Raw genomic sequence first — 26,455 nt, 5'->3', positions numbered from 1 at the left:
AGGACATCTTGCCTCTGTAGAGTCAATTTGTGAAAGGTGAGATTAATTGCTTTCTTTTTTTTACCAAGCAAACCAATTATTTCAGCCACAGTCATGTGGAAGACCCTGGCCCACCTATGGACAATTCCATCTTGCACCTACTTTCTTTGCAGTATGTATGAGCCATTTTGTTTTTGGGTGGCCCAAACAAACCGATCATTGCAGCTGCAGTTGAATAAAACATGAATAAACGAAACAAGACACGCAAGTATGCTCACATGTGTGTAACTGGGAGCTTTGAAAACAAAAATAAGTCAGCTGGCACAAAATATGTGAACAAAAACGCAATTAAAAAAAGAAAAGAAATTCACAAGATTTTCACAAAATAAGTCTCCAGACTCTGAGGAGGGGAAAATATCCTTATATCTTGATCCTATGGTATAAATCAGTTTATTTGCATCCCAGCATTAAATCCATGATTATCATAATCCCTGAAAATGGAGTAGGGGGTACAAATTTGGAGGCTTTGGTCCCTAGTTTTAGAGTTTGTCCAGTAATGTGGTAATTATACATTTGCTTGGTTAAAGTCCTTTATGTTCCACACCAAGATACAGATTTCCGTAGTGCTGGCAGGTGCGGGAGGGGGGTGTGGCCGGCGGATGGGGACACGCTCGCGTTTCGTGCACACGCGCCCCATTCGATGGTCCACGTGTTTGTGCCACCCACTTGTGTCGCAAAGCATAGTCATCCAGCTACCTCTGTGCAACCTTTTGGCCTAAAAACAATATAGTGAGCCGTAAAGTTTTCAGAATAGAGTGGAAGTGAGTGGGAATTAATGTTTTTGAGTTTAATAATACTGTAGAAACAACCAAAAAAAATCCAGATCCAAAACCCAAAAGGGTGGTTTCGGCAAAACCAATCCAGATCCAAAACAAAAAAGGAGATCCAGATCCAAAACCAAAACACAAAACCCAAAAAGTGTCCTGTGCACATCTCTACTAATTATACTATTCACAGAGTACACGAAAAAAAGTGAGCACTCAGCTGGCTCAAAAAAAAAGTAAGTACTCTGGCTTTAGGGAGTACCACTCTTTTACCTGACGGAGCCAATCGGAGATGAACATTCTCCCACATTCCTCACGACATAAATAAAATATAGGACGCAGCTTTTTTGCTAGGGAATGTCCTAAGCACACCCCTGTTTTAGGAACCAAAGCGCAGGGGGCCGCGTGCAGAAAATCAGCGTGTGGTGTAATTCATCACATTCTCCAAAGTAAATGAGGCAATTTACAAGGCAATGAGTTCGTATTCCAGCCAGATCTGCAATCAACGGGGAAGGTGATGAATAGCCGCAAGCTTACACTCATCTGAGAATCTGTAATGGGTAATTAAGATTGGCCGACATGTTATATACACAGAGCTGCAGTACTTCAGCATGGCAAACAGGACTGTCCGCTATTGATTAATAGTTCTGTGATCCTATATCGGGGAGTGTGCAACTCTATATACTTTACAGCGGTCTTTCTAGGAGGTTCTACCCTTCACAGTTAAAATATTTACAAATTGTCTGCATCCACTCACGGAAATGACTGTCAGCTCTTTCGACCTTTATTATCGCCTCTGTACTGTTGATAGCCAGATCGATGTTTTCTCACCTGTACACGTGACGTGTCCACATGCTGTGCATCATTTCTGCGCAATACAGTCTCCGCACCTGGAGAGGACAAAGATCGAGCCAAGGGTCCCAGCACGCGCACAATGGATCTGGCAGGTGCCGTGACCAGCACATGTGCAGGCGGCGGGGTGCAACTGTGCATTAGAAAATACCAGGCTTTTATAGAGTGCAAAAGGCAGGAAGTGGCTGAAGTAGGGCCTATGCTTGATCATCCATTCGCAGCCTTGGGTGCAGGTGGGGAAATCATTCGTCAAGATTTCTTCAGCACTTGCAGATCAGTGATATGATGGCCTGCCTCCCCGCACCATCGGGGAATTACCACGGGAACGGCCAGGCTTTCTCATAGGCCCAAGAAACGCTGAGCGTTCCCATAAAAAAAATTCCCCGGCCCGCCTCCCCACACCCCTCTGCTCCCCCCGACCGGACGTCTGTGTGTGAGCACTGTGGGAACTCGCACAAAGCAGCTGCACATGCACATAAAATCCTATGCACAGTCGCGAACAATCAGTCCCCCATGCGAATGCGCGGGGGGACCGAGTGAATTAGAATAACCTCCATGGTCCCTGGGAGTTGCATTATGGAGCAGGGATACCCCTACCTAAAAGTTACAAACCCCAGCTGGTGGCCACCAAATATCACCACATGCCATTATATGAAAATTCCACTTTGCTTCTCGGTCCGATCCGACCACAGGCAATTTTTAATTAATCAGAGGCTCCACTCCTTGGAAATGTAAACTAGTAGTATAGATCTCTAGTAATATCTCCACCTTGTACCTAAAGAGATTTATCAAATCCTGGATAGAGATAAAGGGGCTGATTCAGACCTGATCATGGGGGGCTGCGCATCCGCATGTGCAAACCCCCACAACGAGCAGAGCAGGGAAGCGCCGGGAAGAAGAGGCTCTCTCCCCGCTCTCCGTCCCCTGCTGCTGTGGTGGGTGGCCGGCAGAAGATATGAAAACTCCCATACAAAAGAACAGACTGCTGCTGATTGGCTCAGAGAGTTCTCTCAGTCAATCAGTGATCGTCCATTCATTTAAATGGATTTTTTGAATGCTTCTGCCCCCTGACTGCAGCTCTCCGGGAGTTACATGCGATAAATCGCAAACTATTTCTTGCATGTAAAAAAAAAATGACACATCAAGTGTCAAATCATCTGAGAGCCCTCCAGGGGAACTGCCATGGGATTTCAATGGAAACTGGGTCCAACTTGTCCTTTGGACAAGTTGGCCTTATGTATGGGGTCCTTTTTCCAATAGAAATATGAAAGTTCGGACTTGTGGGAGCGCCACTGTGCTCTCTATGGTGTGAACAGCTTTGTTTTAAATTGCTTTTATAATTTATGCAGTTTTATTTTAAATACTGGAGGTGGAGGGGGCAGAGCTAGTGAGTTGGTGCACATAAACATGACAGTAGGACCATGTTTTTATTTTCATTGGTAGAATACCTTCATTTATTTTACATATATGGTATGTGAATCATGTTTTGATGACAGGGACATGAGAGGTAGCAGGTAGGGTATGGTACTAGCTCTACCTCTTGGACTGTAAACATGTTTAAATAATTTTACCTGGACCTGGAAAGGTTCAAACGTATTAATTGGATGCGTCAGGCCATACACAACTTTATCTTTTTCCGGCACAAAAGTTCCTATAAAAAAACAAAACCCCAAAAATTATAACATTAATCTTGAAATACTAATAGCTCTCAATTATTTGGTTAATTAATCTTCCCCTCCGTGTAATTTGCTGACTTTCTGTTCACACTGTGTTGGCGTTGTTAAGTAAACAAATGCATATAATTAGATCCTTTAAAATTTATTTATAGGATAAAGTAATCTATCACTCGTATATATAATTTCATGATGTTGATTGCAGCTCAGTCATTCGGGAGCCAGGGGGAAATTCTCCAGCTCGAACCGAAGCCTCTGCCAAGTATCATAATCCACCAAGCTTAACAAATGCTGGGTGTTTGTAGCCTGAATATTGATGAGTTCTTACGCGAGCAATCATATATAATTACACCAAAGTCTCGTAATAAGATCAAAGTTACAGTAGTTGGTATCTCATTTATCATAGGGGAAACCAGAGGAGAAATCCGAACAAAAACAAACGGGCATAAAAAAAATATATATATAACGCAATGAAGGGAAAAAAAGTTGACATAAAAAATAAAAAATTCCCTTCGGTAAATTATGTATTTTGGTACAAGGGTTGTTTACAGCCGCAGCGGTATTTAATCTAAAACAGGAAATTTCTCACTTGAAAAATATCCCCACCAAAGGAAATTGAAGTTTGATGTTTTTGTGCTTAAGTGGTACTTGTGTTTATTGTTCAATTGTCCCCACGGCCGGTGATTAATTACTATAAGTGCGCTACATATAATGTTATTCATTAGGTTACACTGAGCTGCAGCCTGAGCGTTGCTTGAGAGAGGCATGTTTATCCAGAGATGGATTGTATGGCTGCAAGCAAAGATTAAAAAAATAAAAATAAATTAAATATATGTTTCAGTAAAATACACACAAGTATTATGGGCCTGATTCTTGATCAGTCTCATAGGGCGAGATGCAGACATGTTTAAATAGCGACCAAACCTCCAAAAATGCTATTTTCAGAAGTTTGGACTCATTATTAACAGAGCCCGGAATGCAATACAATCTGGGGCTTGTATGCGGTGTGCCACGCCATCTTCATATCGGCATTGCCCTATAGAAGCCTCTTCCCACCCTAATATCCCCCCCTTGTCTCAGATGTACAGTGGGACCACTAAATGACCAGACTAAGGCCCCCTAAGAAGGTCGGGCCCGGGTAATCATAGTCTCCTCCTCAATTGTGGCAGCCCAGTACACAGTGAGGGGTAACTTAAAGCCCATGCACACTGGGCAACTTTGAGCTAAAAGCCGCTCAAAACAGCAAGATTGAGCGGCTTTCAGCTCAAAGCCGCCCAGTGTGTATGGCCTGGCGATGAACGGTGAGCGCTGCTGTGCACTCCGGCATCATCAACGGGAAAGTAGCTCATCTGCTGGTATTACCAGCAGATGAGCGGCTTTGAGGACGGCTTTGCATAGCGCTGCGCTATGCAAAGCCGTCCGCCCCCTGCTGACAATGGCGGGTAGGGGGAAAGCCACTCAGTGTGTATGCACTGAGCGGCTTTCCCCCAGCGATGACAGCGGTCATCGTTGTTCATACACGCTGGGCCTAATCACCCAGTGTGTATGGTCCTTAGATGGAGCTGATTGGCTGGTGAGTGATCACCTTCCACTTTATGACTTCACCAGGTTTAATGCATCTGCCCCTCTGTCCTAAAGATGTGGGTAGGGTTTTACCTATAATGGAGGGTAAGAAAATACCTCAAATTTCCAGTAGAACTACAGTATAGGGGGAATCCAATTGCAGATGCAAGGATGCTAGTTGCTGTTGCCGTGGCATTGAAACCATGGCAACTGCACCACATTGCACAAACCTCTGACCGCTCTCACCCCGAATTCTCACCATTCTGTATGCAGCCCGAAGTGGCCACCGACAAATTTGTCCGTGGTGCCACAAAGTGCGGCTGTTGCAACCCTAAAGGTGACCATACACAGTATTGGATACAATTTGGACTAGATTGCATCGCATCACATTGCATATGTTTTGCAATGCAATGAGATGCAATCTAGTACAAAAAGTATGTGCAGCACATACTTTTTGAGCTGTGCGATGAGATGTGTGCAGGAGCGCGCATCTCATTGCACCCAGCAATTGTATCAAGTGTATGGGCTCCTTAACTCGCTGGAGCTAGAACTTCACCTGTAATTGGATTGCCACCATAGTGAAATGTTGGCGTAACATTGAAAAAGGCATTTTACCTTCCTGCTTCATTTTTAAATATTTACAGTTTGCAATTTACTGGTCCTTCATCAAAAACAAATGGAAATGGAACAACACATTTAACTTACCAAATATCCTGTCCCAAATGATAAGTGTTCCTGCGTAGTTTGAATCAATGCAATATGGATTTCTGCCTGTGAATTGATTATGGAGATAATGAACAGTGAAATGAAGGGGATAACAAAGCGCTCCGTCGGACAGTTACTTTCACACTGGTTTGATGGATCTGGCACATTTACCTATGGGGGAATATGTGAGGTTTTCCTCTCACACCAACTAAACAAGTCAACTCCAACAAAAAGTTTAGACACAACATTTTTTAATTATCTTGGACTTTCCTATTTATTATATTTGTCCTGCCAAAGACTACTGCAGACGTCAGTAAAAGCTCTCTGTTTTTATTTACGTTATCTGTACATAAAATGTAACACTATCCATCAGTATAGCAATATAATATTACAGGTTGAGTATCCCTTATCTGAAATATTCCAAAAACCATAATTTCCGGAATGTACTTTTTTGTTGTAACTGGCACTGCTAGGGACATCTATAACTGGCACTACTGGGGACATGATATGTAACTGGCACTACTGGGGACATCTGCAACTGGCACTACTGGGGACACCTGCAACTGGCACTACTGGGGATATGATATGTAACTGGCACTGCTAGGGACATCTATAACTGGCACTACTGGGGACATGATATGTAACTGGCACTACTGGGGACATCTGTAACTGGCACTACTGGGGACACCTGCAACTGGCACTACTGGGGATATGATATGTAAGTGGCACTACTAGGGACATCTATAACTGACACTACTGGGGACATGATATGTAACTGGCACTACTGGGGACATCTGTAACTGGCACTACTGGGGACATCTGTAACTGGCACTACTGGGGACACCTGCAACTGGCACTACTGGGGATATGATATGTAAGTGGCACTACTAGGGACATCTATAACTGACACTACTGGGGACATGATATGTAACTGGCACTACTGGGGACATCTGTAACTGGCACTACTGGGGACATCTGTAACTGGCACTACTGGGGACACCTGCAACTGGCTCTACTGGGGATATGATATGTAATTGGCACTACTAGGGACATCTATAACTGACACTACTGGGGACATGATATGTAACTGGCACAACTGGGGACATCTGTAACTGGCACTACTGGGGACACCTGCAACTGGCACTACTGGAGATATGATATGTAATTGGCACTACTAGGGACATCTATAACTGACACTACTGGGGACATGATATGTAAGTGGCACTACTGGGGACATCTGTAACTGGCACTACTGGGGACATCTATAACTGGCACTACTGGGGACATTATATTTAAGTGTCACTACGGGGGACATCTGTAACTGTCACTACTGGGGTCATGATATGTAACTGGCACTACTGGGGACATGATATGTAACTGGCACTACTGGGGTCATGATATGTAACTGGCACTACTGGGGACATGATATGTAACTTGTATTATTGGGGACATGTGTAACTGACACTACTTGGGACATGTGTAACTTGCACTACTTGGGACATGTGTAACTGGCACTACTGGGGACATGACATGTAACTGGCACAATTTGGGACAAGTGTAACGCACTACTGGGGACACGTGTAACTGACACTACTGGAGACATGTGTAACTGGTACTACTGGGGACATGTGTAACTGACACTACTGGGGGCATCTGTAACTGACACTACTGGGGACATGTGTAACTGGCACTATTGGATTCATGGGGTGACATTTAATAGGATGCGCTAGTTAAATTTGTGCGATATTTAGGCAACAAAATGGCGTTTTCGCACATTTTGGCGAAACCGCTTACTTAATAGGGTAACCTAAATCGCATATTTTGTGCAATAAATCGCACTTTTTCACTTGCCGGTTTTAATTCGCATTTTTATCACATCCAGATGTTTTCGCATTGAAAAGTATACAAATCACTTATTGAATGGAATGCGCTAATGGAATTCGCATTTCAAAAGTGTCTAAAAGTCGCCACTGATGCAAACCAGGTCCTGATGGGTAAATTGACCCAAAGTAACTTTGTACAAATGCAGAAATGGTTAATTTTCACACAGGTGTCCACAATTTTATTCATAAACTCCCCTACATATACACAAACATCATTAAGGACACCTGTGAGGGTTTGAGAGATGGAGATTGTGCAGAGTGGTGTTGAGCTGGCTGTTTGTGACTTTGGTCATTTGGAGGAGCTGCGCAGGAGGAGGGAGGAAGCTGCGCACCAGATCCAGGTACCCCGAGTACTGTGCGCTTCACGTAGGTATCGTGCTAGGCTGTACCTGGACTCCCTCTCTGATCAACAGGTTGTGGGGATGTTTCGGCTGAACCACACTAACCTTTTGAACTTACTGTATATGAGCAGGTGAGAGATGATTTGGACTCTTATGGGGGTGCCAACTATGCAGTGTCTGGGCTGCAGAAATTAATGTGTGCCCTCTACTTCTTGGCCACAGGCTCCACTCAGGCTGTGACCTCATGGTCGTTTGGGGTCTCACAAGCCACTTTCTGTAAGCATTTAACTCAAGTGTTTCTTGCTTTCAAGAAGTTGTGGCGCAACATCAGATTCCCACATTGTGAGTCCGAGTGGAAGGACCTTAAGGTGGCTTTCTATCTGCTCTTAGCATTCCCAAATGTGCTGGGAGCCATAGACTGCAGCCACATTGGGTTTCGGGCACCGCACGTGAGGGGACACGTCTACGTCAATCGGTGTGGGCGTCACTCTCTTAACGTGCAGGTGGTATGTGATACAAACCTTAAAATACTCAGTGTGGTTGCAGGCTACCCAGGGAACTGCCATGACGCCTATATTCTGCGTCACTCAGCCTTCTGGGACCAATTCCAGGACCACCACATGCCGGAGGGCTGGCTACTTGGTAAGTACAATTTAATTTATATAAATGATTGGCCACTATGTATAGTGCTATTATGTGTTAATTTACTTACTATACATTTATTGCACTCCTGTATAGTGTGTCAATAGTGTGTAAAGTTTAGCCAGAAATGTATCTAACCAAATGTATCTAACCCTTAATCACTTTTAAAGGTGATGTCAATCTGGATAAATTATGGGTATGCTTGTTTCTCTAACCACTAATTACCAACAGCAAGTGTACCCTGTGCTATAGCGCATGTTTTAGTGTGTTGTGTCTTCTGATATGTGCAATATATAGATGTAATCAGTCCCTCTCTTTTACCATACTTCTTTAAATATCGGTGTTTTTCCCCTTGCTCATTTTAAACAAATGCACATATGTTACCATATACTGTACTGAACTTATTTTTTCTCTCAAGGTGACTCAGGACATGGGTGTCTCCCGTGGCTCCTGACACCTCTGCGTTCCCCTGCAAGGCCCTGCACAGCACTGCTATAACGAAGCACACATTGCTACCCGCAATGTCGTAGAACGCGCCTTCGGGGTGCTGAAAAGTCCTTTCAGGTGTTTGGACAGATCATCAGGTATACTGCTTTACCACCCAGCAAAAGTTGATGATTGTCCAGGCTTGCTGCATGTTACACAACATTGCCCTTTCCCAACCACGTTATGTGGAGGATGGCAATGCAGCAGGCGTGCAGGAAGCTGAAACTACCCAACCTACGGTAGTTAGGGGTACGCGGAGTGGGGATCTGATGCGTAGGGAGATCATAACGCGCGATTTCTCAGGTAATTGCATTTCTAAACTATACTACCATGTACCTTTTGTGTAAGTGTGTTTACATACCATAAACCATTTCCCATACATTATCACCAATATTTAGGGGAGTAGCAGAGAAGCTGCTTAACCTGAGGTATCCCTTGGTGATGACATGCTGGTAGGTAACGTTTTACAATAGTGTATGGCAATAAAAAAAAAATGACCTAAAACAGCCATATATTGTAACACCCTAACTGCACAGTGCCATAGTGGATTACACCATTTTAGTTTAAATCACCAAATCATTACGATTGGAGATAATCTCTGTGCTGCAGCCTGCGCCCGGCGTTGAACTTCCGGAACGCCGTTCCTGGTGAGGTCATTTTTTCAACTGATCTTCAGGAACGGCGTTCCGGACCGTTCCGCCACAAATATAGCCCTGATTACGATGGAAAAAACCACAGACACATGTTACTGTAAAGGATCGTCTTTACTAATATAAGCAATGCTTGGTTTGTGCATTTACTGCTCCATAAATTGTCATGAACACATTACGCAATCCAAAACTGTACTATAACAAAAATAAACATTTGCATGTTACATCATTATTTTTTTGGAACCTGTGTACGTGCACAGTCCCCCTTTGCCCCTGACCCCAGGCCACCTCTGGTTCGCACACTCCTACTTGGGTTGTTGAGCCACTCAGTGGTGTACTTGACACACTGCTTATTGTGGATGTAGCTGCACCTAATGAATTGATCTCTTGGTTATTAAATTGTGTCTGCAGGGCGACCAGTGCAGTAGTTTGTGCTGATGTAGCTTGTGTTTGACCATATACACTCTCATTTAGGGTGGCTACATTATTGTTTTGGACCAGTATGGCCTGGCTGATCTCGCCCAGACGTGTGTCCAGGGTGGTAGCCCTTCATACTTGTGTGCCCACACTTACACGGACACTGGTGTCCATTTTTTTTTAGTTGCTGAAAGATATTTCTAAGGTATCCTCTATGGGCATATTGCCCATTTGATGGCTTTGCATCTCCATGAACGCTATTTGTTTGTGTGTAAATGTATGTAATGAGCGTGCTACCTCATCTGCTGTAGATGGTGTGTGGGGTGGTTGGGTGGGTGTGGTTTGCTGAGGTGTCACCACAGTTGACGACCTTTGAGTGACAGTTGCCGGTGTGTTTTCTTCCTCAGGTGAGAATGCTTCGACTGAAGAATTATTTCTGTATCTTCTTCCATCATTTGTGTTGTGTCTGACGGTTGCACCAGTAGTTGTGATGATCCTGTGAAAATGAGAAATGGGTAAGTATACCACCATAATTGTACGGGATGCGGTCATTCGTCAGACTGCATTTAGGTCTACAGTCATTAGGTCGACCCCACTAGGTCGACTGGCAGGAAGGTCGACCTGACTTAAGGTCGACATGGTCCAAGGTCGACATGACTTAAGGTCGAATTTGCATAAAGGTCGACATGAGGAAGGTCGACTGGTCATAAGGTCGACATGGGTTTTTCACTGTTTTTTGAGCCGACATGTGCCGACAGGCGGTATTTCATACCCTACCATCCACTAGGGCGTGGTGGGAGAATAAAATAGTGTGCCGAGCGCAGCGAGGCACCGTGCCCGAAGCATTGCGAGCGAAGCGAGCGATGCGAGGGTCCGATTCTCATTGCCAACTGTGTCCATGTCGATTGTGTCGACATTCGGATAAAAAAACAGTGAAAAACCCATGTCGACCTTATGACCAGTCGACCTTCCTCATGTCGACCTTTATGCAAATTAGACAAGTCATGTCGACCTTGGCCCATGTCGACCTTAAGTCAGGTCGACCTTCCTGCCAGTCGACCTAGTGGGGTCGACCTAATGACTGTAGACCTAAATGCAGTCTGACGAATGATCCCATTCCAATTGTACAGTATGTGTCAAGGTGTGTTTGGGTTATGCCACATAACAATGGGTACTGTACAGTAACACGTGCCCCTGCAAATAATTTTATTCTTTGATTTTTGATTTGTCTGATGGGTGTTACACATTAAATTAAAATGCGTTGCTATGTAGTGGGTATCGATGAGTCCATGCCATGGGCAGATAGGATTACCACCTCCTCCCTTTAATTCCGGACACACATTAATTACACAGGTTCTGTGGCTGGCTGACTTCAAGACTCCATTTCAACAGTTTTTTTTTAAATCAGCCACAGAACCTGTGTAATTAATATGTGTCCGGAATTAAAGGGAGGAGGTGGTAACCCTATGGGCAGCATATCTGGCAGCATTGTAATGTGCTATTTTGGCCGCCATTACCCGATATGACATTTGTTCAATAAGCATGTAATAATATTTAAACATACTTCATAAAGTTCTTTAAACAATGTAGTTGACATTGAACCTACAGTATATTTGGTTTACAGTAGGGTGGTGGAGTACATTGTAGTATAGGCTATTGTGCATGGTACATGGGTGTGTGTACTGTATGTGTAATGGTTTTGCATTCATTTTGCTTACCTGCAGCCTCTGAATCCAGACATATGCGTCGGCCTGTGTGTGGTGCGTGAGGGAATGTGGATCTGCAAACAAAATGGTGGTCAGCCGCTACAAATATTGCATGGACAGGATTTCTTTCCAGCATGCATCATAACATGAATTCCTTTTTTTCCCCTGGGGCACACGTGGGTCATGTAGACCAATTATTTGTGGCCATTATTGTGTGGTTTTAGAAAAGAATAAAATAAAATACAAAAAATTGTCCCCAAAAAATTAAAATGCCTGAAATAATGCTCTATGGAGGCGTTTTTGCTATTACAGAATTAAAAATATGTTTGGGGCCTGACCAATTTGAACCTGTGACATAAATTGCTAGGCATTTGACCAATACCAGCAGGTAACAATTGCAACTTATGACCATTACATTTACATAAGTTGACCTTGCTGGGATATGTAGTGCCACAGCAGCACTATTGTTATGCAAACATTACAAGAGAGCATTACAGTTATAAAACATTGCAATGGTTGATGTACATGAAAATGTGTCAGCACTTACCAGCTTGGGGCGGAGTTGGTGGCCTATCGGTGTCGGCAACATGGAGCCCAGGAAGGACCTCTGGTGGTATGATTCTTTTGGGTTGCTTCTCGTTTGATGTATAGGTCACCGGTTGAGTGGTGCCTCCTCCTGTGGCTGGTCTCTTTAATTCCAGTTGCCATCTTCGCTTTGAGTAGCCTTTTGATGTCATTAAACCTCCAGGGCAGCATCACCCTCCTCTTCACCTCCATCTTCCTCCACCTCAGGCCAGTCGACCTCAGACATGTGTCCCTCCTGCAGCTCCTCCTCGGACTGTGTGCTGAACAGGTCCTGTGTGAGGGGATGAGATGGGGAGGCAAGAGGGTCCTCCACCTCCTCCTGCTGTGCCTTCTCCTCCGGGGTCTGCCCTGGCCCAGGCCTTGTTGTGGCCATGCTGCCTCTCCCTCTCACACTGCTGGCTCTTAGTGTGCCTCTGCTGCCTCTGCCCCTGGCTCCTCTGGCGCTGCTGCTGCCTGTAACTGGCCCACTGCTGCCTCTGCCACCTGCACTTCCTGATACTCCTCCTTTCCTGTCCATTCTCCTCACCTTACTACCTTTCAAAGGTCAAAATGGCACCTGTGCCCCTTTATATAGGGGGTGTGATGATTATTGTAGGGGACTTGGGTGGGCCAATAGGTTAGGAGGTTGTTTGGCATGCGGAGGCAGTGTTGTAATTCGCATTCCTGTTGGTCAGAAAATCACACATGACCTGCGCCAGAAATCGGACATTTACTGTGCCATAAATTCACACCACATCGCATCTCTTCGCACTTCACCGCACTTTTTGGGCAAAATTAGCGCATCCCATTAAATAATCGGTTTTGGAGAAAAAAATGTGATTTGAAAAAGTTCGATAAGGTGCGATTTTGAAATGTTACTAAAACTTGCATCCTATTAAATGTCACCCTTGATATCTAACTGTCACTTAATATGTGCTTAGCATGTTTAATTCAGTGCCTGAAATAGTACAAAAAATTTGCTTCATGTTTTAAAACCTTGTTGTATGCGCAAATAAAATTTATTTGTATGTATTTCATGTGTTTGATGTGCATTTTGTGCACATGGGTCCCATCCACCCCATTGAAATATAAAAATATTCCAAAATACGGAAGAATGTGTGATCCAAAATGCTCCTGGTCCCGAGCATTTTGGATAAGGGATACTCAACCTGTATGTATATACACTATGTATAGGCTAAGGATGTTTTTAAGTGGGGTCTTACCTTGCTCTGAGGGTCAGACAAGAGAATGTGGGACTTGCAGTTCTATTTGTAGAGCCAAAGTTACCTACAGTATGCTTGCAGAAGCCTATATACTACAACTGCCCAGACAACCTTCCTCTGGAGTAGCAGATTCCACTTCTAGTCCATGCGGGGAGTGGAGGGACTGCAGGAGCCTGACACCGTCATGGGGCCATAACCAAGGGCTTCCCTCAACAACTTCTTCTATTCTCATGGTAGGGGAGTCCCAAGCTCATTAGAACTCTTATTTAAATTAGATGCCTGATGAACTGTTGTCCTCTCCTTTTATACTGAAAGGAACAGGAATTAGGCAAGATATACCCCCCCCCCCCCCCCCCCAAAAAAAAAAAAAAAAATTAATACTATTTCTGAGACAGAAATCAGGAATAATAGACAGGTGTCTTTTAGACAATGCTCAGTGACAAAGATGACCATCTATATTATTATTTTACTAATGAACAGCTCCCCCCAGATGTTCTGCCCTACAGCCACCTAAAATATCCATGGAAATTTGGAGCCTCAGTTATTTAACCAAATTGAGGCTTGTAATGCATTGAGGGCACCAACCAATCAGAGCAAAGTTTCATATCTCCTCTGTCATTAGCGACAGGAAAACCAGCCACTGAAAAGCCAGGAGAGGTTTAGCTGGCAACTTCCAAAGGTCAGGTCATCAATTTCCTGCCGTAAATGACTTTTATGTGCGAGACATCTCCTTTCAGTAGAATAAATTGGTGATCAGTCCCCATTTACGACTCAACACTTCCCACGTGACATAGAACATGGAACATACCGTGATGGACTCTATGGTGGCTTGGCGTGTTGAGGATCAGCTCCAATGGACCCAAATTGTCTATGAGCTGTTAATGGAATAAAGTACACTTTGTAACAATATACAATAAGGTTACACGTTCAAAACTTAAAAATGATCAAAACAACGCAACAGTTTACAAACAACATAGGGCCTCTGTGAGCGATTATACTGTAGGTACAGTTCTTAATCACTTCTCTCTGAAGGCTGAATGGGTGTTATACAACTGGACGGCAATTTGGTGTTCACAGTAAAAGCACACTATGGGCACGTAGACAGCGGAATACTTTATCAGAACAGAGTGTTCCGTCTGTTCCTTAAAACTCTGTCAATAGGGGCTATCATTGATGCTTATAGAGAAAAGCCGTTTACTGACAAACAAAACTGTTCCAGGAATATGGCTTTCACCACTTAATAAATCAGCACCTGAGTTCTATATCTGAAACCACCTTTTAAAGATTGCCCGCCTTACATAGACCATGGGGCACATGTTTATCGATACAGCACAGAAAAACAACAACATTCTGGGCAATTAACATTATTGTGATTTTAATGGTTGACATTGATGGTGATAGTGCAAGTGGCCAATGATGGCAGCATTCTATGTAATTGATGACCATCGATGGCTACACCCATCTATAGTCATCATTTTTCTTTGCTGTCTCGTGGACCAATCAGGGCATGAGGTGGGGCTTCATGGGTGTCAGGGGCAGAGTAATGGTATGTACCATGGGGGGGACGACTATTTAATTATGCTGAGCCATCGATAGAGAAACAATTTGGTTTACCGATAAAAAAAGCACATAACACATAAAGTTTGTTAACGCCACCCCACGATCAACGTGAACCCGAAGCGTGGCGACGGGCGGCGTTACGCTTCCTACGACCTTTTCATACCTCCACTATACACGTCGGCGTGGAGTTGAGAATAGAAAGTGTGGCGAGCGCAGCGAGCCACGGAGCCCGAAGCGCGCTTCCGCTCGCCATGCTTCGGGCACGGTGGCTCGCTGCGCTCGCCACACTTTCTATTCTCAACTCCACGTGGATAGTGGGGGTATGAAAAGGTCGTAGGACGGGTACCGCCGCCCCTCGCTCGCCACGCTTCGGGTTGACGTTGATCGTGGGGTGGCGTTAACAATTGGGGGGGGGGGGGGCATTTCACACTTCAGGGTGCCTATTTGGCCTCTGTGGGCCATTTAACATTGTTCCCTATGGAAAATCGGGTCAATTGGGACATTTAACATTGTTCCCTATGGGAAATCGCGGTAATCGCGTCGGTCGCATCGCATGCAATTTTTTGGTCGCATGCGATGCGACCGACGCGATTTACATTTTAACATGTATTTCTATGTAAAATCACGTGCATCGCATCGGTCGCATCGCATGCCATTATAATCGCATGCGATGTACTGTACATGCGATGCCCGCGATGGGCGCCCTTCTAGGTAAAGAGTACCGAAAAAAATATTACCCTTCATGGGGATGGACCCATTCTTTTGTAACTATGTTAAGAGTTTGAACAATTTTCCAAAGCATACTTTTAAGGGTTCTGCCTAGTATGCTCTCACAGACCTATTGGTAGGTCTGGACTGTGTAAGTGCAGTTTTATGCAGCCCTTTGGGTCAGTTGTCTCTACTAATATACAATTTTAAGGAACAAATTCCTAGGAGGGAAATTGCAATGACCTCTGCCACAGGATTTAAAGGGTGGATTTTATTTTAGAATACTACAGTACATTATAGTGTGTGTTAATGCTGCTCATTGATGTCCTGGAATACTGTATACTGCTTTATGAAATCATGCAAAACGTGCTATGGAAGGTCACATATAAAATGTACTTTATTTTATATTTTTGCTTGAATACACATGACCATGAGTCGTTTAGATAACGGGCCAGACTGAGCACCTGTCACAGGTCTACAGAAGGAGGATTTAGCACAGCATCACCAACGCGTTTTACCATTTCTGAAGCTGCCTAATTGCATACTGTAGTCTACCGCAAAACTGCCCCATCTGTGTATTGGATTTAAAAAATTCCAACGCCCCTCTAGTGTAATTGTACGCTCTTTGGGGATACTTTGAGAGAGCTATGAATATTTTTTGCCGGAATTTCATGCACTACCATGCACTATGGTGTGGAGGGAGAATAAAATAGTGTGCACTGCGTATCGAGGATGCGGTGCATCGAAACGACATCCATGTCGACATTCGGTAAAAAAAAAAACACGTGAAAACCCCATGTCGACCTTTTAACTATTGACGTTCCCAATGTTGACCTTTTCCATGTGTCGACCTAAGGCCTGTCAACCATCAGTGGTCGACCTTATGTATGTCGACCTTAGTTTGGTCAACCTAATGATCCAAACCCGATTTTGACAACCTATTTCCCAATACAATACTTGGCATCTTTGAGTTTACTATCGTAAGTGGAAAAAGAAAAAAAGAGAACATTGAGTTTGTAAGACCTATGAAACCAACGCGTTTTACACAATTCAGTAGCTGCCTCATTGATCTGTGCTAAAAATCAAAGATTCCATGTTGTAGATATCTTGTTTCCTAATATGATACCTGATGTTTTTGAGTTTACTGTTGATGTAAATAAGTGAAGAAAGTAAACATTATAAATCTGTAACACCTACAGTATGTAACGCATTTTACACAATTCACTAGCTGCCTGATTGCACAGTCTTCCAATACATAATTTGCCATATGTGTACATGTGACTTCAAACGTCTTACTAATGTACTGTAATTGGATGTTGTTCTGTGATATTTTGAAATAATAAAGCATTTTATTTTCAACCCACATAGGTCATGGATACGGGTGCCATCTATGAAGTCATAATAAAAACCTCTTTTAGAGTAATGGGACCTATACACATAGCGATAGGCAGACATTCTCTGAGCGATTTTATTTAATGTAACTACATCGCTCAGAAAATGCCCCTACATGGCTCCATGTGTAGGGGCCATAGTGATAGCGATGCGCAGCCCTGCGCGGCAATATCTTCCGGTGATTGACCCCTTGAGTGGTGGGATTTGCTGGGGGAGGACAAACCTACCAGGGAAAGTTTGTCCTACCCCAGCAATACTCACCACTCAAGGGCAACAGCCAATCCTGACTCCCCCCTCCTGTCGCCCCCCCTTTTTCAGACCTCCGGCCTCCTGCGATCTTACACCGGATCTCCCCATTGCCATTCGTACTGCATCAGTGACCAGGTAGCAGGCCACGCTCAGGGAGGTTCGGGGCGGCTCGGGGGGACTCAGGCTCCCGAACTCCCGAGCGCTGCCGAGTCCCCCTGAACCCCCCAGAGCGGGGCCGCCCACCTGGTCACTGATGCAGTGATAATGGTGGCGGCAGCAGCAGCAGCAGGGGAGTTCCGGCGTATGATCTCCGGAGCACTGAGGTAATGGGGGGGAGCAACGGGTGGGTGCTGCTAGAGGTGGTGAGCGTGTGGTGCACAGCTGGAGGCACCACTGGCGCACAACTACCTGCTGGTGGTATGCCCGGAAATTTTCCAAGACAGCCCGCTGAAGCAGTGCAGCTGAGCCTGGAAAATTTCCGGGCATACCACTGCACGCTGGTTATTAGTCAATCAGGACTGTAGGCATGGCGTTCCCTCATATGATACATGGCATCTCTGAGTTTACTGTTGACGTACAGGAGTGGGAAAAGAAAGTGAAAACATTATAGAGTTGTAAGACCTATGTCCAAGTATTTACACAGATGGGCTCCGTGGCCTTGTTTCTTAAGTAAAGTCTTCACAGGAGGTCCGGGTTAGCAACAACCAGGATGCCTGTTTCCTCGGCCTCGCACACTGCAGTGCATGGGATTCAGTGTGAATTTATTCTGCGCCAACTGTTTTTGTATCTGATGAGGCCGTTTTCTACTCCAGTGAGCGTGTTACACGGCGTCCGCCAAATTTCCACGCTATGGTGTATAATGAAAATATTTGAAGACTGGAGATAAAACAATCTCAGCAAGTCGCCCATGCTAGGATAATATAGAACTCCAGAGGGGGGAAGTAAGCTGTAAGATAGGAATTAAAGGGGATTCTGTACTGGATTTCCCCAGACTGTAGATAGGCGGTGAATTATTAGAGTTGTGTATTGTTTGACGCATTACTGAAATATAATAAATTAAGCCTTTTAAAGACGTCATTTAATGCCTTGATGGTAATTACATGGGTGTTGTGGAGGAGTATTGTGCTGGAGTTCATGTGAGAGCATCTGCTGTGGTTCTAGCGTGAACAACTATCTAGACCAGGTGCATCCAAACTTGGAGGTGTGCAAGCAGTGACGTTTCCAGTGGCGGATCCAGGGGGGGGATGCAGCACAGTATGAAATTCAATTAGGGGAGCCCCGCCCACTGAGTGAGTCAGTTTGGAATGGCAGCTAGTGGAGATCCCTTATTTGAATTTTGATTTGTGCATGGCGTCCTATTTTAATTTTAACATTTATTTTGCACAAAAATCTTTTTTTTTTATAAATAATTTTGTCACATTTATTTTTAAAATTGCATATAACAGACAATAAAGTCCCTAAATCTCTTTCATGTGACCTCTTATGCACTTGTTTTCGCAAATTAAAACACAAGTAAAAAAAACGGGAGTGTGCATTTTGTCGAAAAGACGTTTTCACAGTTTTTTGGGGGGTGATAGATGTGAAAACATTTTGTGGGTAAATAGATGTACACATTTTTAAGCTGATAAGTATACATAAAATGTGACAGCAAATAACAACCACCCTTAATCTACAATTCCTAGTATTAACAGTAAAATCAATATTACCAAGAAACATTTTTCTAAGGAAATGAAAATAAAAAATGTATCGATATTCTGATATATCTGCAAATTGACACATTGGGTGAAATTTAATAGGAGGGGAGATTCAGAAAGTGAGAGATTTGGTAAGAAATCTCCAGATTTTTTAAAGCAGCAATCATTTACACTTCCAAATCAAACTGTTTTTGCAGTGTAAATGATTGCTGCTTTAAAAAATTTGGAGATTTCTTAACAAATCTCTCACTTTCTGAATCTCTCATCATATTAAATTTCACCCATAGAATATCAATTACATCTGAAAATCAATGTGTTGGGGACCGGCGGCGGGGACCCGGGGGGAACTCCGTTGTAAGGGGATGCACGTGAGTCTCGTGCGTGCGCGGTGGCCCCCTTCCGGCGGCTCGTGGGGGCTGGCGAATCTACCACCAGCCCCTGCCTGAATGAAGGGTGCTCCATCAGTATTAGGATGTGAGTGTGTGTCTTATCTGTAATTGATCCCTATACTACTGTTTAATTGATTCTTACTATTCTATTGAGGGTATATTTACTAATGTTTATAAAAGTGAAAAGAGGAGATGTTGCCCATAGCAACCAATCCAATTCTGTCTATAATTTTCTACCCAATTGGTTGCTATGGGAAATAACGCCACTTTTCATTTTTAGAAACTTTAGTAAATTTAGCCTTGGAGTCTACATTAGAGGTTGGTGAAATGCAAAATATTATGAATATGTGATTTATCATTATCGTTATTATTTAAAAGCCCATCCCGCGTGTCGTGATCCCCATTAAACCTCCCAGGACCTATATTGTATGAGGTCCTTTTGCATGTGATAGAACGCATTGCAATCCCAGCAAGTTCTGGTAGAGGCTGTCCGATCCGTCAGATCTTATGCGCAGTGCTTGATTTAGCGGCTCCAGTCCAATGTGCATCGAATCGGAGTGGATCTAAAACACATGCAATTTGCTTCATTTCACCCGATTTCTCGGCCTGATGTGTCCGAATTGGGTTAAATCGGGAATAATACCTAATTTATGATGCACGTTAGATCTCATTTGCTAATTGAATTAATAAAAGGTCTGGATGTCCTAAAATTGAGCTATAAGATTTTTAATATTTGTACAATTTCATAATTACATGTTTTAAGTATTGTTATAATTCTTAGGTCCTTTAAGGTGACAGGTACTAGGTGGGTCCCAGCCAATGATCAGTAATGCACCACACCCTTAATAAGTCATTAATTTCCAGTGCAAATAATGGGAATTACGAGAACGGTAAAATAAGCATTTCGGGTTATCAGAAAAATCTTGCCTGGGTTACACTTTGTATCTTGGCAAAGAAAACCATTTAAAATGTGTTCTCCTATCAGGGTCTAAAATGTTACAAGATACAGACACATGTTACATGGAATAGAAAGGGGTTTGATATTATACAGATTTAACAAAAGAATGTTATCTAATTGAGACCAACTGGTCTCATTGTTCCTTATAAACTTAGCAATATATTTAGTAAAAGAACTAAAAAAAAAAAAACACGAACAGATGTTTTTCTTTATAGGAGTCAGACAAAGATTTCTCGTACACAATAAATCAGTTCCTAGTGATTTCCAAGACAGTGCCCTGGGCTATGAGTGGGGCGAGGAATAGAGGAAACAGGTTACCTCAGTGTGTATCCAGAACTGGTACAGCAGGTTAAACTGGAGATGGACAGCAAACACCGATGGTGGAATGAAGAATGCCATTGGCCAATAGACCATCTAGAAGACAAAAATATATATAAATATATAAACGTTAAACTTCTGATGAAACTTAATGTAATAAATTGAAATGTTAAGCTACTTTATCAAGTTGTAATTTCTTTCCTGTGAATGCCGCCTCTATATATAACAAAATCTCAACAATTGTACATTTCAAATTGTCAACTTCCTTTCAAAGGTGGTCACTATTAACACTAAGTTCCCTACGAATAGGAACTCAAAACAATGTCACATATACAATAGTGTTATCAGCGCCCAATATTTAAATGGACAGTCACTCCACAGTTACGAAGGAGTTAATAAATATTGGTGTTAAAACATTGATTAAAAATACAATAACAGTACATACGTAGGTTCCTTGTAGTTGGAATAATTTTTCGGTATTAACAGTTTTTTGTAATCACAGATGCAGCATGATCCCAACGCGTTTCATCTCACGGGAGACTTCATCAGGAATAACAAATCTCCTTTGAGTTTTTACAATACAGGTCTGGATTTTTAGTATCCTCAATGTATAGCAGTGTAAGAAAATCTTATGTTGGTATTTTTAAATGGTTAAAATTAGTTTGAAGGTTAAAAATAATATGTCTAGGAAGACAAATACAGTATATGGGCACAACTGAAGGGAGGGTGACTTCCAGCACCATCCTGGTGAGAAAAATCCACCTTCCTTAGCGTGTACAGTATATAGGATTGTATACAGGATTAGGTTTGGAGCAATTCCAAAGTGCCTGTGTCCTACAGTGCATCTAACTAACAAGTTAAGATTTTGCAATGACTTCCATCAGTTAAATCAAGTTTCTCACTTTGATTCGTACCCTATGCCCAGGGTTGATGAGAATGTGGAAAATTTAGGCAAGAGTCAGTATCTTTGGATTTGGCAAAAGGCTATTGGCAGATTCCTTTAATGAAAGCTGCTAAGACAAATACGGCCTTCTCTACCCCAGAGGGTTTATTTCAGTATAAAGTGCTGCCCTTTGATTTACATGGTGCCCCAGCGACCTTCCAGTTACCGAGGTTACCGCCAACTCTTAGAAGTGTGCCATTGATATGGTTGAGGTGAAGCATTTAGGGAACATTGTAGATGGAGGACAACTTAAACCTCAGCCTAGTAAGGTAGAAGCAGTCCTCACATGGTCTATAAACTTACATGTAAGTCGCAACTCAGGACATTTCTTGGTCTGGTGGGATATTACTGGAGGTCCATACGGGATTTTGCCACTAGAGCAGCTCCACTAACTGAATGTCTTAAGAAACAGTCCCCAGACAAGATAACGTGGGCTAGACCAGTGGAAACTGCTTGGCAGGATTTGAGATAAGCTTTACTGTATGTACAGAGCTCCTGATTTTCGAAGAAAGTCTGTGTTGCAGACGTATACCTCTGGGACAGGGTTAGAGGTAGTCCTTTCCCGAAAGGTAGAAGGGGAGGAGAAGCCTATCCTCTATTTTAGCCCATAAATTACTGCACAGAGAGCGCAAGTACTCAACTGTAGCGCAGGAGTGCTTGGCCATTAAGTGGGCAGTGGAGTCCTTAAAATATTATTTGTTAGGACGAGGTTTGTGTTGGTCCCTGACCATGCGCCCTTGAAATTGATGCACACAAAGAGGTAAATGCTCGTGTGACCAGTGTTCCCTCTAAGCTGTGCGCACGTGCGTGCACACATCTCAAAGAGCGTGCGCACAGACATTACAACAGAGTGCACAAAGCAGCAGTGGTCCCTTGTTGCATTTGTGGACTCAATTAATGTGTGTCTCACCCATTAACTACATTGTGTGTTGTGTTTTGAATGTTTAAACGTTTAATATCATTTTGAAGTAAAGTTAACACAAATGCTGAACGTCATTTTCCAGTTATATATAAGTGACGCACAAAAATTTTCATTTCCTTCCAAAGTTGCACAGCCAAAATCTTTTGCCGCACACAGCTTTCGTAAAATTAGAGGGAACATTGCGTGTGACCCATTGGTTTTTGCGTTAAAGACATTTAAGTTTGAGGTGTGGCATCGCCCGGTAAAACAGCATCTCAGTGTGTATGCCCTTCCCAGGAGGTTTATACTGTAGGTCCCGATCCTCCAAGCAACCCTATGGTGAAGCTAGGGGAGGAGGAAGAGGAAATGGTGGACAACCACTGGAAAGTGGTGGAGGGCTGTGTATTTGGGTGGATGAAATGATTAGAGGTGGGCGAGACAGCGGACTCACCTAAAAATTCACCAGGGTGGTTGAAGATAAGGGGGAAGGAGTGTGGCAGGGACCGCATACTTCCACATAAGGTGAATGTGGAAGATCCAGTCCAGGATTTAGAACAGCCCGAGCAGCATCCAGTCCAGATTTTTTAAGATGTATTGTGAATCGCTCTCTGCGTATTAACAGCACCTGTTACTTGCTCTTATATGTTTTTCCAGAGCAGGGGGACATTGCTCCCAATGCCTAAAAGAGTCTTGGGGATAGGTGAGAGACATGGGGATTACGTGAGTTGTTCTCTAAAGTATATCCTTCCTGTGTTACCTTGTGTGCTGTCCACCTGCTACAAATAAAGAACAGGACTTTACCGCTATCCAGTCTATGTGTTCCCTCGTCACTATGGACTTTATTCAGGATTACTTGTGTTCGCATGGGGTCCAGTGGTTGCACTGCGCGCATGCGTATTTCTGCACATGTGCATATGAAGGGTGCACGCACCCAACACAGCGGGAGTGGGGTGGATAGGGGCGTGGGACGCCGGGCAGCCCCATCGGCATATGGGAACACCCAGCGTTTCATGGGAGTTCCGATGAGAATGCTGGGCGTTCACATGCTAATGAGGCCGTGACGCGGGTGGGGGGGGTGGAGCAGGCAGCTGACATCACCAGTGAGCTGCCCGCCCATGTCCTCCCCAGCGTGCACTCATATGTAAGGTTGCTCAGAGTAACCTTACACATGCATGCTCTTTCAGATCTCGATTTCCATCAAAAAATTTAGGAATTTCCCCCTGCCCTTCAAATGGATGTTACTGCAAGCGAGTCGACCTTGCGAATGGGTGGCAGCAGCCAACCAAGGATTTGAAAGGGTGCAACCCCGCTAACTATATATATATATATATATATATATATATATATATATACACACACACACACACATATACATACACACAAACAAAAAGTGGTAGAAAAGACTAAAAATTTTAATTAAATAGACTGTGATGTTACCATAATAGCATATACTGTATATATATAGATGCCTATCAATAAACAATATTTGAATTAAATGAATTAAGTTCAAAGAATTTGTAACCTAAACATTCATATAAGTGGCAGACCTGTACACACAGACTCCCCGCATTCGTTTATCGCTCTGTATAAATGTAATGCAGTTACCGGGGGTTTCCCCAGTTAGTAAATCACACACTATAATACAGTACAACGCCGCTGCCGCATAGAACCTGGGGGGCCGTTACTGAACGCTCAGTTTTTTAGGATAAAGTGCCATGTTCTGTCTACGCTTAACCAATATTTTTCAATGCCAGTGTTGTACAAGCCCTAATGGACTTAAAATAAATAAATGTATTACACCAAGCCAGGGACGAAATACAAAACGACACCGGAGATCTTACAGCGTAGAGTGCAACCACTTGAAATACAGAAATAACAAATCTGCCAGTAGCAGTGAGAAAGGAGACTGCTTGGAGGTTTCACAAGCTCTAGAACTCTCACGGTATACAGTATATAATGCACTGTGGCCCTGATTGTAGTTGGTTTGGTCCCCCGCGTGTCCGCAGGGGACTCATGGGACCAATGCATAGTCTCATATGCGCATGTGCAGGGTTTTTGTGTGGGGGCCTTCACCGACCCGCACAGTCGGCATGGAGATCGCACATGTGGGAGGGTGGTGGCGGCACTGGGACATGGGGCGTCCCCATGCAAACGCTGGGCGTTCCCATGCAAATGCGGCTGTCACATGACGTCAGCTGCCCGCATATTTAATGAGATGCAAAAAACGGCAAAAAAAGCCGATCAGAATCGTATTTTCTGAAAGTGCGATTTTTAGTCGCACCGGAACTCGCATCCAGATGTTTTCCTATTGAAAAGTATACAATTCGCATCTTTAATGAGATGCGAATTCGGGAAAATGTGTCTAAAAATCGCCAAACATTTAGACCAGGTTCTGAAATGCGAATTGGCCAGAACTGTGCACAGATCATTGAGATCTGTGCATGGTCATGTGATAAAAAATGTGTTAAAGTGTTTTTTTTTTTATTTAACGGCGTGGGGTCCCCCCTCCTGAGCATAACCAGCCCTGGGCTCATTGAACTGTTAGTGCGGGGTGAGCCGGCTATGCTGCAGACAGACCAGCGCTGGATCCTGGATTGGTAAGTATATTGGTGTAAAAGTGAGGTGTGTGAAATAAAGTTTTATTTTAACATTCTTTTTACAGGTGGGCCCATTAATGCCCCGCATGTTGGGACTTGTGCTTCTCCAAGTCCCAGCATGCCGGGGAGGTCTGCTGGCACTTGTAATTCTCCTGGATAAAGCAATGTTACGTATGTGAGTTTTAACCCTATCAGGACGGCGTCCACTGGCCACGGACACCGGTGACAGCCCCGGGCTTCAGCCCTGGGCGGGTGAAGCCTGGTGGGGGACCCCTTTATTGGTGGGTCCCCACTCTTCCAGGTACCCCGTCCAAGGCTGACCAGCCACGGTGCTCATGTTTCGGCCGGGCGACCTTTTGTAAAAAGTGTCCCCCGGCTGTGGCATGACACTGCGGGCTGTTGGAGCCCGGTGCTGGTTTCAAAATACGGGGGACCCCCATATTTTTTGTCCCCCATATTTTTAGAACCAGGACCGGTCCAAGAGTCTGGGGCTGGTTTCAGAAATACGGGGGACCCCTATGCTTTTTGTCCCCCGTATTTTTGGAACCAGGTCCGGCTCAATGAGCCTGGGGCTGGTTATGCTCAGGAGGGGGGACCTCATGCTGTTTTTTTTTTTTTTTTTTTTTTTAATAAACACAAAATCGCACATTACCTCAAATTCACACATTTTCATGCCTAAAACACACATTTTCATGCCTAAAAATCGCCCATTATTGCACTTAATCGCTTTTTTTCCCCCCGGAATACGCACCTCATTAAATATGTGAATTGGCAGCAAAAAATGCGATTTCAAAAAGTGCGATAATGGGCGATTTTGAAAGTGCAAAAAAATCGGATCCTATTAAATGTCACCCAATATGTTTGCCCTTCTGCACATGCCCATAGCTTGTAATGCACATGCGCAGGCTACGGCTGCAAGCATCTTCAGCAAATGTTTTCTTCGGTCGGCTGGGCGGCGCTAATCTGCTTGTCGGGCTACGGACACACACAGCCCAGCGAGCACGTCTGAATCGGGACGGTACATGCACTAGTATGGAGTTGCAAATCCATCAAGCTCCGAAAATGTTATACAATATTGCTGTACCTTTGCCAACTGGGAAGAAGTTACAATTGCTAAGAGGGATCATTTTGGATCCCTCCCCCTCCCCCATTTTGGCTCCTATCGATGAAAAGAATTGCGAAGGCGAATTTTCAGATCATCCGTCTCTGCAGTGCAGCGGAGTCACCTTGAATTTGCT

General features: G+C 43.8%; 1 protein-coding gene across 2 annotated transcripts in view; it reads right to left on the bottom strand.

Moving 5' to 3' along the window:
* AGMO (alkylglycerol monooxygenase) overlaps window positions 1–26,455 on the bottom strand; it is a 208,047-nt gene that overhangs the window by 100,622 nt on the left and 80,970 nt on the right. For both annotated transcript variants that reach the window (XR_014474784.1, XM_083186794.1), the window contains exons 5-8: window positions 20,777–20,872; window positions 14,317–14,383; window positions 5,597–5,662; window positions 3,227–3,306 (exon numbers count right to left, since the gene is read on the bottom strand). Coding sequence is in view for 1 of the 2 variants with exons in the window: in XM_083186794.1 (XP_083042920.1) it covers window positions 3,227–3,306; window positions 5,597–5,662; window positions 14,317–14,383; window positions 20,777–20,872 (309 nt within the window). In the remaining variant the exon portion in view is untranslated. The remainder of the gene's footprint in view (window positions 1–3,226; window positions 3,307–5,596; window positions 5,663–14,316; window positions 14,384–20,776; window positions 20,873–26,455) is intronic.

The sequence above is a fragment of the Crinia signifera genome, chromosome 5, assembly GCF_055691185.1.
Source record: "Crinia signifera chromosome 5, ASM5569118v1, whole genome shotgun sequence".
Taxonomy (NCBI): Eukaryota; Metazoa; Chordata; class Amphibia; order Anura; family Myobatrachidae; genus Crinia; species Crinia signifera.
This window is presented reverse-complemented; position numbering and strand designations above follow the sequence as displayed.